The 12,390-nt window shown below is 33.4% G+C and overlaps 1 protein-coding gene across 1 annotated transcript; it reads right to left on the bottom strand.

Annotated features, from left to right (window-relative positions):
* Positions 1-1,971: 1,971 nt before the first annotated feature.
* On the bottom strand, positions 1,972-12,099 carry LOC124941263 (dynamin-2A-like). The gene is made up of 22 exons (XM_047481559.1): positions 11,748-12,099; positions 10,714-10,764; positions 10,457-10,577; positions 10,257-10,334; positions 9,809-9,870; positions 9,553-9,667; positions 9,084-9,426; positions 8,537-8,684; positions 7,777-7,878; positions 7,577-7,696; positions 7,328-7,411; positions 7,130-7,257; positions 5,915-5,999; positions 5,688-5,826; positions 5,025-5,101; positions 4,616-4,672; positions 4,011-4,155; positions 3,756-3,904; positions 3,272-3,385; positions 3,114-3,181; positions 2,837-3,012; positions 1,972-2,588 (listed from the first exon to the last, which is right to left on the bottom strand). Exons 1-22 carry the CDS (start codon positions 11,889-11,891, stop codon positions 2,356-2,358), a joined length of 2,739 nt encoding a protein of 912 aa, XP_047337515.1. The 5' UTR covers positions 11,892-12,099; the 3' UTR covers positions 1,972-2,355.
* Between the last annotated feature and the right edge of the window lie 291 nt (positions 12,100-12,390).

The following is a 12,390-nucleotide window of genomic DNA, read 5'->3' as shown; positions in this document are numbered from 1 at the left end:
TTCAAGATCTTATGTTCAAGACTATTTATTTATTTATTTATTTATTAGATTCCTCCAAATATGTGATCATGTGACAACAACAACAAGCATGATCATTTGATGTATGAAAATGGGTTTTGTTTTTGGAGGATTATTACCAAACAAAAGACATATATGGTGGTTGAGAATGGTTTTACCACAAATCTGATCAATTTGACATTATTATTATTATTATTAATATATTCATTCATTCATTCATTAACCTCACGTTATCTGGTCTCAACTCTCAACCTTACTATTAGAAGAAAAAATCTTTACTCCACATGTAATTATGTCAAGAAGCATTTGTTTTCCACCACTTTCGTCGGCCATCCTTAATTACCATTGTCTTAATTTTGTCACTTTTTCCTGATAGCAACAAGGATTTGTCTACCAATAATAGAGGCAGTTATTCAACTTATGCATGAACATAAATTTCATTGCTGGTAAAAATATTGGAAAAAAAATTAAATGACTTGGTATTAGTATATAATGATATAATAATTTTTTTAAAGAATATTTTAATTAATAAATTGAATTTATAATTAAAAGAAAAGTGAATAAAATAAAATAAAATAAAATTATATAAAATAAAATTAAAAAATAATTACAATTATCAAATCTTCTCACAAGAGGCCTTATTTGGATAAAAGTTTTTCGAAAAATCTAGATTATTTAAAAAATAATAATTTGTAGTGATTTTGAGAATGTAGGGATATAAGAGTAGGGTGTTCATCGGTTCAGTTTTTGAGTTATTCGAGTTTTTCGTTTGAGTTCTTTGAAAAAAAAATTAAGCAAATTCGAAAACCAAACAGATTTGAATTAATATGAATTTGGTGAATTCAAATTTAGTCAGATATTCGGTTCAGACCAAATATTTAACACTCCATACCTATAAGATGAAAAAAAATTAAGAGAATTATCAGAATAAACAAGTGGTTAGAGACCTTATCTACTAAAATTATTTTAAAAAATAGTATACATCACTCAAACTATGCTTAGTAATTACCATCAATATTACCATCAATGCTCGACAGTTGAACGATAGAAGTAAAAAAAAAACAATATTGACGATGACCAGATATGATGGCGAGAAAGTGTTTGTAATGGTGGTGAGTGTTTTTGACAAGAAAGAATGAGAGTTATGTCGAGACTCAAGAGTGGACGGTTGGAGTCATGAATTAGAGTCTTAGAAGTTAGATAGTATGGAGGACTGACTAGCAACTAACCTATTGCTAACCTAGATTAATATATAATAAAATATATAATTATTTAATTATATATAATAAATTATATAATATATAATTAAAATAAATAATAAAAAATAAATTCAATTTCCAATTTGATTTTCAAAACCACACGAAACCAAATAAAAAACTTAATTTGAATTTGAATTGGTTTAAAATTCGATTCAAAAACTGAAAATAATATTCGAATTCAGTTTATTCACAAATTCGAATTCAAAAATATTATATTCAAACCAAATATTGAGCACCCCATATAAGATAAGACAAGGGTGAAAATATATATTTTAAATTTTAATTATTGAAATAACATAAACCAAACAAGTTTAAAAAATCTCCAAAATACAAACGGAAGGCGGTTCATTACCATCCATAACTTGAGTCACTCCTATCATGGAGCAACTTAAGTTTTATAAATATTTCACCAACAATCAATAATATGAGTAGTTGTTAAAATGAGAGACAACAATTTATTTCTAGTTCCAGATACCTCAACAATATTAACCTACAATAATGGGAAAAAAACATTGAAACACGTTTTTTTTTCTATTACGTAAACATAAACGTAATTAGACATATAATCATAAATGACGATTTCTTGTCCAAACCCTAAACTCAAATCCAGCTTAGAAAGTGTTTCCAAATGGGTCCGACCTATCAATCTACCGAAACAAACACAGTAGGCAACTAACTAACAGGGATAATGCAATGGTCAAATAAGGTTAAAAAATCAAGAACACTCTTGTAAAAGAAGAGAAAGGAGATAAGGATTACAGTATGCAGGTAGCATTATTACAAAAATGTCCATCAAAGATAAAAACTGCAACAAACAGAGAGAGCCTGAGTAAAAAAAAAAGAATGAATACTACTACTAGTACTACATTTTGGAATAAGACTCAAAATCAATCACTCACTGTAAGTAAAAATTGCCCAGTTTCATCTATATCTACAAGGACTTACTATCACCACCACCACTAGTATATATATTTGTATGTATAAAAGATGGATGCTCAATAAAAGGACAAAACACTCGAAATCAAAATCAATAATAGCCAATAATCAAATCTTCTTTCTTTTTTTTTCAGATTAAAACCTAATACTTATAAGATGAACCTGACGGTGGTGGAGCTGGTGGGAGTCGGTTTGGAGTGCGGCGGCTACTGCTGCTGCTGTTTGACTTTATATCGCCATTTTCTGATGGGTCACTGTTCCTACGACTGTGACCATTCGACCCTCCAAACGAGCTTGACCGACCACCACCAGCAGCATCAAACGCAGATCTCCAGTCATCGCCTGAAGATTGTCCGTTGGTTCTTGGGCTACTTTCTGCTTATCATTTCAGGGGAAAAAAAGAGTTTTCAATACATCTAAATTGGTATCATCAATTTGTTATCTTATATATATAATCTAGGTCATTATGATTTATGGCAAACATAACAAATAAAAATTTGTATGGATCGTGATGCGGATCTACAATGTTATAACAAATAGGCTCATTATAAATTGCTAACCTAACTAATTACCATAATACCCCTATACTACTCTACTATATACAGATGAAGATAATTAGTTACCTGTTCCACCACTACTATCCAACATGCTGGATGCAGCAGCAGCACGGTTATCATGGATGCTCAATTGCCTAGTGAGCTTAGAGAGAAGAGCCGATTGTTTCTGAATTCGGTCCCTTCTTCGTTTTACATTTTGGTCTTCCTGTAGTAACTCATCAATCCTCGCAGTACTTTGAGAACTAATAACATATGATAAAAAAAAGTTGTCATTATTATTACCGCCTCATTAAGCTCAGCCTCGAAAATAAAAACTTTATAGTTTATAATAATGCCCACTAACCTGACAGAACTATAAAGCTTAATGAGCATGTCTTCCTTGGCTTTCTCGACTTGACAAAGGACCACGGCCTGCACAATCAAGCATATGGGATTTAATCGGGATTTTAAGGTTGGAAATATTATTGCTGGCTTAGTTGGTATTTAAAAAATATAACCGACTTTAGGGACATTTGCGGCAAGGCTGTTCATAACAGCTTCAACATATCCTCGCACTTCTTGGGCCATCCACCTAAGTTCTTCTTCAGGATCTGCGGGTCTTCTTACCATTGTATCCTGAAATCCACAAGATTAAGATTTACAGGCAGACACGGCTAAAAGGAATTGTAAATTTGAGATATGAATTACATCTCTTCATACTTCATAATAGCTTATTTTGATGATCATCTCATCAAACATCACTTTCTCAATCTCATCATTCAAATCATCAACTAAAATACTAAAATGCCCTTCATCTGATCTTTTGGCATTCAAAGGGCATATTGGACAATACACACATCTCATATCCCTTGTCAAACAGTAATTTTTTAAGAAAAACATTTTTTTATCAAACAAGCTCCTCATCTTTTAGAGAAATAAAATTTTACAGTGTCACTATCAAAATACAACTCACAGTGATTAGCAAGAAAATATATATACAACTTACAAGAGACCCGTCAGAAAGACTTTGCCGCATTGGAGCACTGGACTCAGACTTCAACTGACCTCCTTTACTTTGGATTACATTTCCTAACTTGTTTAACCATTCAGCTTTATCAGCAATACTCTCTGCCTTTAGAACAACAGCACTGTGAGCTGCGAAAGCAATAGCTACTAAGTCAATATCCCATTATACTTCAATAGAAGAAGAAATCTAAATATAATCATTTCAGTCAAGCTACAGAAATACTAGGATCATAACCTTTTAAAACAGTCTTGTAAGCAACCTTGCTTGTAATCTTGAATACAAGACTGGGTTTCCCCGCTTCTGGGGCATTTCCCTTCTTGTCCTTGGAACTCTTTGAGGAGGTTTCTTCTTCTTCGGGAACCTCTTCAATATTACATTCCTGAACATTGGTAAAGAAAATTTTCTAGTTGAGTTTGATCTCCGTTAACCATATGGTCTGGTCAAAGTTACACAATTGCACTTCCTATGTTTGTCAATATCTGAATTATGTATCGCCTTCCATAGGCCTTGTTTGATGTGGGTTATTTCAGATTGGTTCCAAATAGCTCACTATCCAATCAACATTATTCAAATCATCAACTAATATACCATCTTTTTTTTCCAAAATGTATCTTTTTTATTATATATTTATACTTGAACGTCTTTTTACTCAAATAACCTAATTTTCAATAACCTACCTCAAACAAGGTTATTTAGAAATAACTATATCAAACAAGGCCCTATATATACCAAGGAGTTCTCAAATACTTCCTTTCTTTGCACTTTCTTAATTTTGCAGAAACATAAAATCCTATTAGGAAACACAATTTCAATTCTTTGTCATGGATATATCTTAGTACCTCCAAATTGATCACGCCATGGAAATGTCTTTCTTCCTGCTTCTTGGTGTATCCAAGCTGTAAAAAGTAGGATTATCAACCAATATGATAACATGGTTGGTAGAATAAGCTTGACATCAGAAACTACTAGTCCTACATTTTTGGCAGACTACATTGGTAGCAAATGCTTTATGCAAAGATACATAACTTAAAAACTCATTTCATTTTAACTTTTTAAGCAAATGTTTTATGTAATAACCACCACGCTGTTCTAATGTTCTAGTTTGTAATTTGATACATAAAAATAAAATTTGGGGAGATAAATTTGGCTAAAATAATTGCTTAGTAGCTACTATTGCCAAAATATATATGGTTTCATATACAAGCTAAGATGTAACCCTTTTTTTCTAGAAATGACTCACAGACTGACCTTCCCAGTTTTCACATTTAGCACAAACCACCGTTTACTCCACCCATTCTTTTTTGCACTTTTCTTCAACAAAAACCCTACAAATTCATGAATACATAAAGAATGAAAAATAAATAAGAAGCCATTGAATTGGCCAAATATACTGGACAAAAAAACTAGGTTTCTTCTTTTAAGTGAATCTACTATATAACCAGATAAACAGCTATAGCATGGGTACAAACAAATTGGATTATTTCTTAGTCAGTAGTTAAACAAAAAAAAAAGGTAGCTTTTAGGCCCATTCGGAAATATTTCCTAATTCTGCTTCTATATCTGGATCTAGATGAGAAACAACCAGAATTTAATTGTCTCACTCAATTTAGGCTCCAAATGTTTTTGTAACTGGATACTAAACAAAAATAGAAGTGTTCCCAAATGAAGCCTTTGTCTCCCCATACCTTCTTTGATTTCAATCCGCATGCTCGCAGCGTGTGTCAGATTATAAGCTATATAGACAATTAGACAAAGCAACTAAGCCACCAAAAGGTAAGCCCCTACGTACCTTAGGATGTGACTATAATTAATACATGAACCCTATACAGACTTTGCACATAGTGATCAAGTGCATCCTATGGGAAGAGTAAATCTGGGAAAGCAAACATATAAAGACTACTCTGCACAAACCTGCTGTGATTTCACCTTCAGACCCAGCAGTCTTCAAACCCGAGGCTTCCTGTCCATCCTTATCTTGCGGGTTAGGTTTATCTTTCATTGATTTTAAACTCCCTCCAGTTTGCTTGTCTTCAGTTTGGGGACTAGAGGCCTAACAGATGTAGAGAATATTGTAAAACATTAAAGAATTGGAAAAGAAGCAGGGTGCTGACTGCATGTCACAAAGATAGAAGCAATACTCTATTTAAAAGGGACTGCTCTGCAACTGGGCCTTTTTTAGAAGATTTGTTTTTCAGTTCATCCTCCCTTCTTTGTCTATCCATCCTGTTGAAAAGTATTGAAAACAAAAATAAAAACCACAGCAATACCAATCATCTACAAATTATCTGATTATGTTCGAGAAAAAAAAATCTTTATACCAGAAGTAAAAAATTATAATATAATTTGGATCATAATAAAAAAAAAATCATATACCAAATGAAGGCACAAAAATTACACTACTATAATCTAGAACATGTTCTAAAAAGTAAACTGGTCATGATCCAAAAAAACTTATAACGAATGAAAAAGATCACTTTCAATTTAAACTTTGGCGATTTCCAATGAGATTGTGCCTTTTGACAAAATACTAGTTTTCAAATACGCTTGTGTCTTACAAAAACAACTAATGATGCCTTAAGAATCACTCAAAATGACCAAAGACAAGGGTATATGATGAATAAGATCTGTCTTAATAACCGAGTGCACATTCTAATTTAATTCATCAAGTATGAAACTGCATTCCTTTTTCTAACAGGAGCTAGGCTCAAGTCTTGTTCACTTTTATGTACTTGAGCATCAGTTTCACTTAATGATGGGACTATTTAAATAAATTCATCTAAGAAGGTGCTGCATTAATTTCATGAAGTGGGGCAAAACCTGATGCCACAAAGGAAAGTGGCCTGCCTACATGGTAATCAATCAAGATAGGTCATTACAATTGCTTGTTAGCTAATCTCATGCCCCACTTTTCCTATCAATGAGTATTGTAAAGAGGAAGAATATATCATAAAAAATAAAAGTATGAGCTTGCTTGAGGAAGTTTTTTAAGAAAAAATCTGTTCAGCAAGGGATGTGAGATAATAGGTTTTGTATGTGTATTGTCCAACATGTCCTTTCAATTGTAGATGAAAAGACAATTCAGGTAGTTTTATATTTTATAAGAGAATAAGAAGGGTATTTTAATATTCTAGTTGAAGATTTGACTGACAAAGTGATTGATGATGGAATAAGAAGTTATTTGGTTTAAATCCAAATAACCCTTCATCAAATAAGACCTAAGAAAATTATAGTCAAGGTTGAAGTTTTAATTACTAACTACTAATCCATACAGTTTATTTTCCTTTGACATATCAAGAACCTTGAGAAGGATATACATTGAACACAAAATACATATTCTTTAGAAATGAGCATACCGCCTCTGTACCAAACGGATAAAATGTTGTGGGGGAACAAATGCACGCTCCATGTCTACAAGTGCGACAACCATGCTTTTTGCTTCACTCCTAAATCCATCCAACGCGGCACTTGCAATTGCAACAACCTAATTCATGCATTGAGTGATATTGTATTTGGAATATTGCAAGTAAGAGGGAAAACCATAAGATGACTACCTCTCTTTTGAATGGAGGATATCTTCCAAGACCTGGGGTACCATTTGCTGCTGCTGAAACAATATCCACAAGCACACGATGCACCTATAACTCAAAAAAATTTAAGGACATTTTAGGACAAAGCAGAGGAAAATTGGATGAAGAGTAAACAGAGCTATGAACCCATAAGTCAGAGGAGCCAACTAGCATATAAGATGATATCACAAAGAAATCATTTGTGAATTCACTCTATTTCACACAAATTTCTACCTCATCAACGCAAAGGCCAGCAGGTTCTTTTGCCAACTCCAAGACACCCTTGATTAAGGACCTCAACCCTTTCTCTGGGGATATAAGATAGGGTTGATAACCATCTGCTTCCAGGACAATCTGAGAATAATAGGGAATTCAGAATAAACCAACGGCAAGAACACAAAATGTTTTATATATATATATATCAGAAACTATACCCTTTTGACATTGTTCAGGTCAAAATGTCTATCCAGGGGAAGTTGTTTAATCCTATTAGGAAAGTTTCCCTCAAAACTTGCAACCACTTTCCAACCACTACCCTGGAAATGAAAATTTATAACAGTGAGTCAAGAAAAAACAACAATATTCCAAAACCAGGCTGCTGAGTAAAAGAAAAATACAACAATATATGAACATGCAAAAAAATGAAAAGCATTGATGTAGAAGAATTTTTAAAGGCAGATGAATCTCTAACCTTGAATAGAAAAAGCAAATGCCGTGAAAATAAAGGGTGACCACAAAATATTACAGACTAAGAAGGGCCATTTGTACATATCAATGATTATGAGAACTTGCAAGAAATAAGCTTCCCGGAGGCAAACTCTTTTAGGAAATTCCTTGTCCCGTCTTTCTCTATCTACTAACTATTGCCCTAAGGAATCATAACTCATAAGAGCATAAGCAGGCTCCCGTTCTAGTTTTCTTGAACTCGCAACAACAACCATAATCAAAACAAACAAAATACGGCAACTTGTGGCCCTAAGCAGTAGCAGTACCTTAATTCTACTTAATATGTATGATTTTGTACCATTATACTCCAAAACATCATTGAAGCTACATACAAAAAGCAGCAAAAGATTCTCGCTCAGATAAAAAATCACTAGCAACCCCCTCATTCATTATAAACAGCTAGCTATATATTAGTGATAGGAAGGATAATGAAATAATAATAATCCTGAAAAAGAAGACATATCCCACCTCTCCTGAAGTAATGTGCTGGAGAAATTTATCCTCAAATTCACGGCATAGTTCCAATGCTAGAGCTCTTGTACCTTCTGAACTGCTAACCATTTGTTCACCAAGTCTTACTAATTCATCCTGTACTATCTGGGACTTCCCTTGAAGCCTGCAGTAATAATCCAAGCAATTAGAGAAGCTAGATGCAAAAGTTGTGTTACAGTCTATATTCACGTTAAAAAGTCATGATTCCTACAAAACAAAATAAAAGTTGAAGATCTTCTCAGCATGGTATAATTTGCAAGTGAATATATGTTTATTTACTAAGTTGGAGACGTATAGAATAAAAGTGAGCTTTAATAACATAACATCAATTTTCTTTTTTAATATAATGTTTAAGATGAAAGCATCTGATGCAACCCCAGTTGATAGTCACAAGAATAGTCCTACAAAGATGCAACGGTTCATAGAAAAAAAAAGTAATTTTTAAAAAATATACACTTCCTTTTTTGTTCCCAGACTTGCACCTAAATAAATGTTCAAAGGATTAAAGGGAAGAAGCACAAACCCTGAAAGGATATTAGGAAGCCTGAGTTTCAAACGGCTGCGTATTTGTTGAGCAAGAGTTTCTACTAGGGATAGTCTACCAAGTTTGCTCTGAGGGGCTCCAGGTAAAATAGATTTTAGACTTTCAGTTTCAGCTCGCCAAGCAGTTTCCAATGAGTTGTCTGATCCCACATTTCCTGACTGTGCAGATGCTATAGTGACAGTCTGTCCAATCAAAGCAACCCATGGAATATCAACTGTACTTCTTGGTCCCTGACCCGATAACAGGGCTTGGACAGCTGCAAGAGCTTTCTGATCAGTAGCAGCTTGATCTATTTTACTAATTACCCCAATAGTTCTGGTACCTACAGTGAAGAACAAAACCATAAACTTGAGCATAGATAAGCAAGTGTTTTGTAAATAGAGAATATATGAGAAATTGGTTGACTGGAAATAAAGAAGAGATCAAGAAGGCTTAACGGAAAACCCACATTCTCCATCACACTCTTTTGCCAATCGAAGGGCTTTATATGAGGAAATTTCTGGCGCTTGGGCAGCAGATATTATCACCAACAGTATTGCATCATTGTGTTCAACATATTTGCTCTGTGAAGATTAAGGACGATCCAGATCATTCTCAAAAAAGGACTTGAAGCCCCAATCTAGAGAACATTTGTCATATAGAGCGCATTCACCATTTAATCAAAAGAGTACCGAAACTTGCAGAATAAAAAAGTAGTAACTCACCAGGGAAGCATCCAAACTTCCTTTTTCAACTCCAGGCATATCAATTAATTTCAAAGGTGGTGCTGTAATAGACATAAGTAAAATTTTATTCGCTTAATTAAGATTTCTCTGCACTGATCATTAGAAGAAAGATGCTTTGAATGTAGTTAAGAAAGTAGTCCATTAGTCAAATTACCAGCTCCAGTCAGTTACAGATTTTGTTTAAGATGGCATGGCAACTTCACAAAAGAATTAACATATTGGCATTTACCATGTATTTAGATTTTTCTCATGGCATAATAAATCAGTATACTAGATTATTTCCAATAAAATTAGCCAACGTCATTTACTTAAAAAGTCATAATTCATGTGAGCATTAATCCCTTGACCAGGATAAGAAGTGAGGATGTAGAACACATTAGTTGAAATACACAATAATTATTAAATAAATAATGAGATCTGAGCTGACCTGTGCTCGTGATAAGCTTTAAATATATTTCATCACGACTTTTGCTCAATCTATCTTGTAAAGAATGCCGAATAGCACCTATGTTCCAGAAAGACACAAGTACAATCAGATTTATGAGGCACTTCACAATTATAAAATCAACTTGGGAATAAATTATACTTCTAATGTGGAAATAGTGATACAATGGAAAGAAGACTTACTTGCATTAACCTGTTTGTTCTTACTGTCAATTTGCATGATAATAGATTTACTACTTAAATTACCATCCGTGGACAAGTCAATGCAAATGGGAGCACGAGTAGCACCACCTTCACCAGTCGGCTGCGTGAACAGTATGCATGTAACAGACACCGAAGAAGTATTAAAAACAATAAAGGTAGACCAAATCTCAACAGGATAATTCTTTTACGCAGACAAGAAATAATTGACAACTAGTGTTTTTTTATGATTAACTTACCAAAGTAGGATGCCCAATTAGACTGTTTAAGACAGCGGATTTACCTGCTCCCTGTCAATTTAATAACAATCAGAACAACCTTGACATGGATCGAATCAAAAGAAATCCAAACATAGATAGATAATTTAGTCTCAATAGATTTCAAAAATGATTAATAATGTATTCTGATCTCATAAAGCATCGCACGCCACTGACTTCATCACAGCTCTAAACAACTAAAAGACTCTAAATCCATCAGCATATAGCACATCAAGAGAGAAACGGCATCATGTTGATATAAAAAATAATTTCTAGAAGCAAGAAGTAAAATTTTACATTGATAGAAGCATAATTCTTGAGAAAATGACAAAAATTGTTAGAGAGATGCAAGTACAAATGATCAAAGAATGCTGGAAGCAAAATATAAGACCCAAACTAATAATTCGATCAGTGGAAGCATGAAAATGAGAGTCAACAAAGAAAAAAAAATGTCAATGGAGAAATATGGTAGCATGAACAAATAAGCATGTTAAAAGAACTCAAATAAAAACCAGGTATAAGGAACCAGTATATTGTATTTGTACTCATTGGTCAAACTCTTGTAAGAGCATGGTAAGTGGATAACAAGCATAAAATGATATTCATTTTCACAATCAGATTGAATTGTTTATCCTGTAATCTCATATATCATTGCTATCATCTCATCTATACAAGTCGAACATTAACAAAAACATCCATCCTACATTATAACTTTGACTACATTGAAAGACTAAATGATGCTTCAAAGTTCAAACTAGATTGAAAGACTAAAATGTATAATCTCAAACAACAAAAATCGCTTATATTTCACTGAAAATAGATTAATCTGTCAAAGTTTAATTTCAAGAATCTCCAATTAAATCAATCATAAATCCTCTTATGCACATGAAGTTGAACTATCTATCATACTATGTTCGAAATGTAAATGCATCGAAATACAGAGATCTAGCAAGTAAGAAGACGAACCGGAGCATCCAATGTTAAGACCAGAAAATCGAGTTCGAAAATCAACTCACAGTATTTCCAAGAGCAACGACGTTGAGGAAAGTCGATTGGCGCTTAGATGACGATGAGTTCTCTTCCACATCTTCATCGGCAAGCAAAGCGGCAGCTTGTCGCATCGAATCGGAAAGCTGAGCCAATTCCTCGATCGCTTCCATCGGTTCCACGGATGATAAAACAAAATCAAGAAGATGAGATCGGAGAGAAAGGAGTATAAATTGGGATTGTAGAGAGAGAAGATGGTGATAAGAAACGGAAATATATTGAGATCTAACAATGAATACGAATATTTTGTATAAAGAAATCTCAGTTTAGAGAGAGAAAGAGAGGGTTCCGGCGATCGGCCGGAGATTCTAAAGCGTTTGAAAATGGATGATGACAGTGAACCGGAAAATATATATATGTAACGACGAAGGAATAAAAATTACACTCAAAATAATAACCCCTCTCTCTCTCTTAATTAAACCCTTACCCGCAATATATGTGATGATGTAATAAGCTCTATTTTTTTATTTTAAAAGGATAAATTTATTTTTTATTAAAACTCCCCACATACATTCCTTAAGAAGTAAGAATTGATAATTACATTTATTTTATTTTTCATATTTTTGTCACGATTTGTTTGATGATTTTTCATTTTTCAAAAAGGCAGAGACA

This window comes from Impatiens glandulifera, chromosome 6 (genome assembly GCF_907164915.1).
Source record: "Impatiens glandulifera chromosome 6, dImpGla2.1, whole genome shotgun sequence".
NCBI classification, from domain to species: domain Eukaryota; kingdom Viridiplantae; phylum Streptophyta; class Magnoliopsida; order Ericales; family Balsaminaceae; genus Impatiens; species Impatiens glandulifera.
The sequence above is the reverse complement of the archived record's forward strand: the minus strand, read 5'-3'. Positions and strand labels throughout refer to the sequence as shown.

What these genes read in the sequence shown, in the direction of transcription:
- LOC124941263 (XM_047481559.1), bottom strand. Translation starts at nt 11,891, where the DNA reads ATGGAAGCGATCGAGGAATTGGCTCAGCTTTCCGATTCGATGCGACAA. An exon ending in TAAATGTGAAAACTGGGAAG is followed by an intron (nt 4,673 to 5,024) that starts GTCAGTCTGTGA and finishes TACTTTTTACAG; the next exon opens with CTTGGATACACCAAGAAGCA. An exon ending in TTACAAGACTGTTTTAAAAG is followed by an intron (nt 3,905 to 4,010) that starts GTTATGATCCTA and finishes TTGCTTTCGCAG; the next exon opens with CTCACAGTGCTGTTGTTCTA.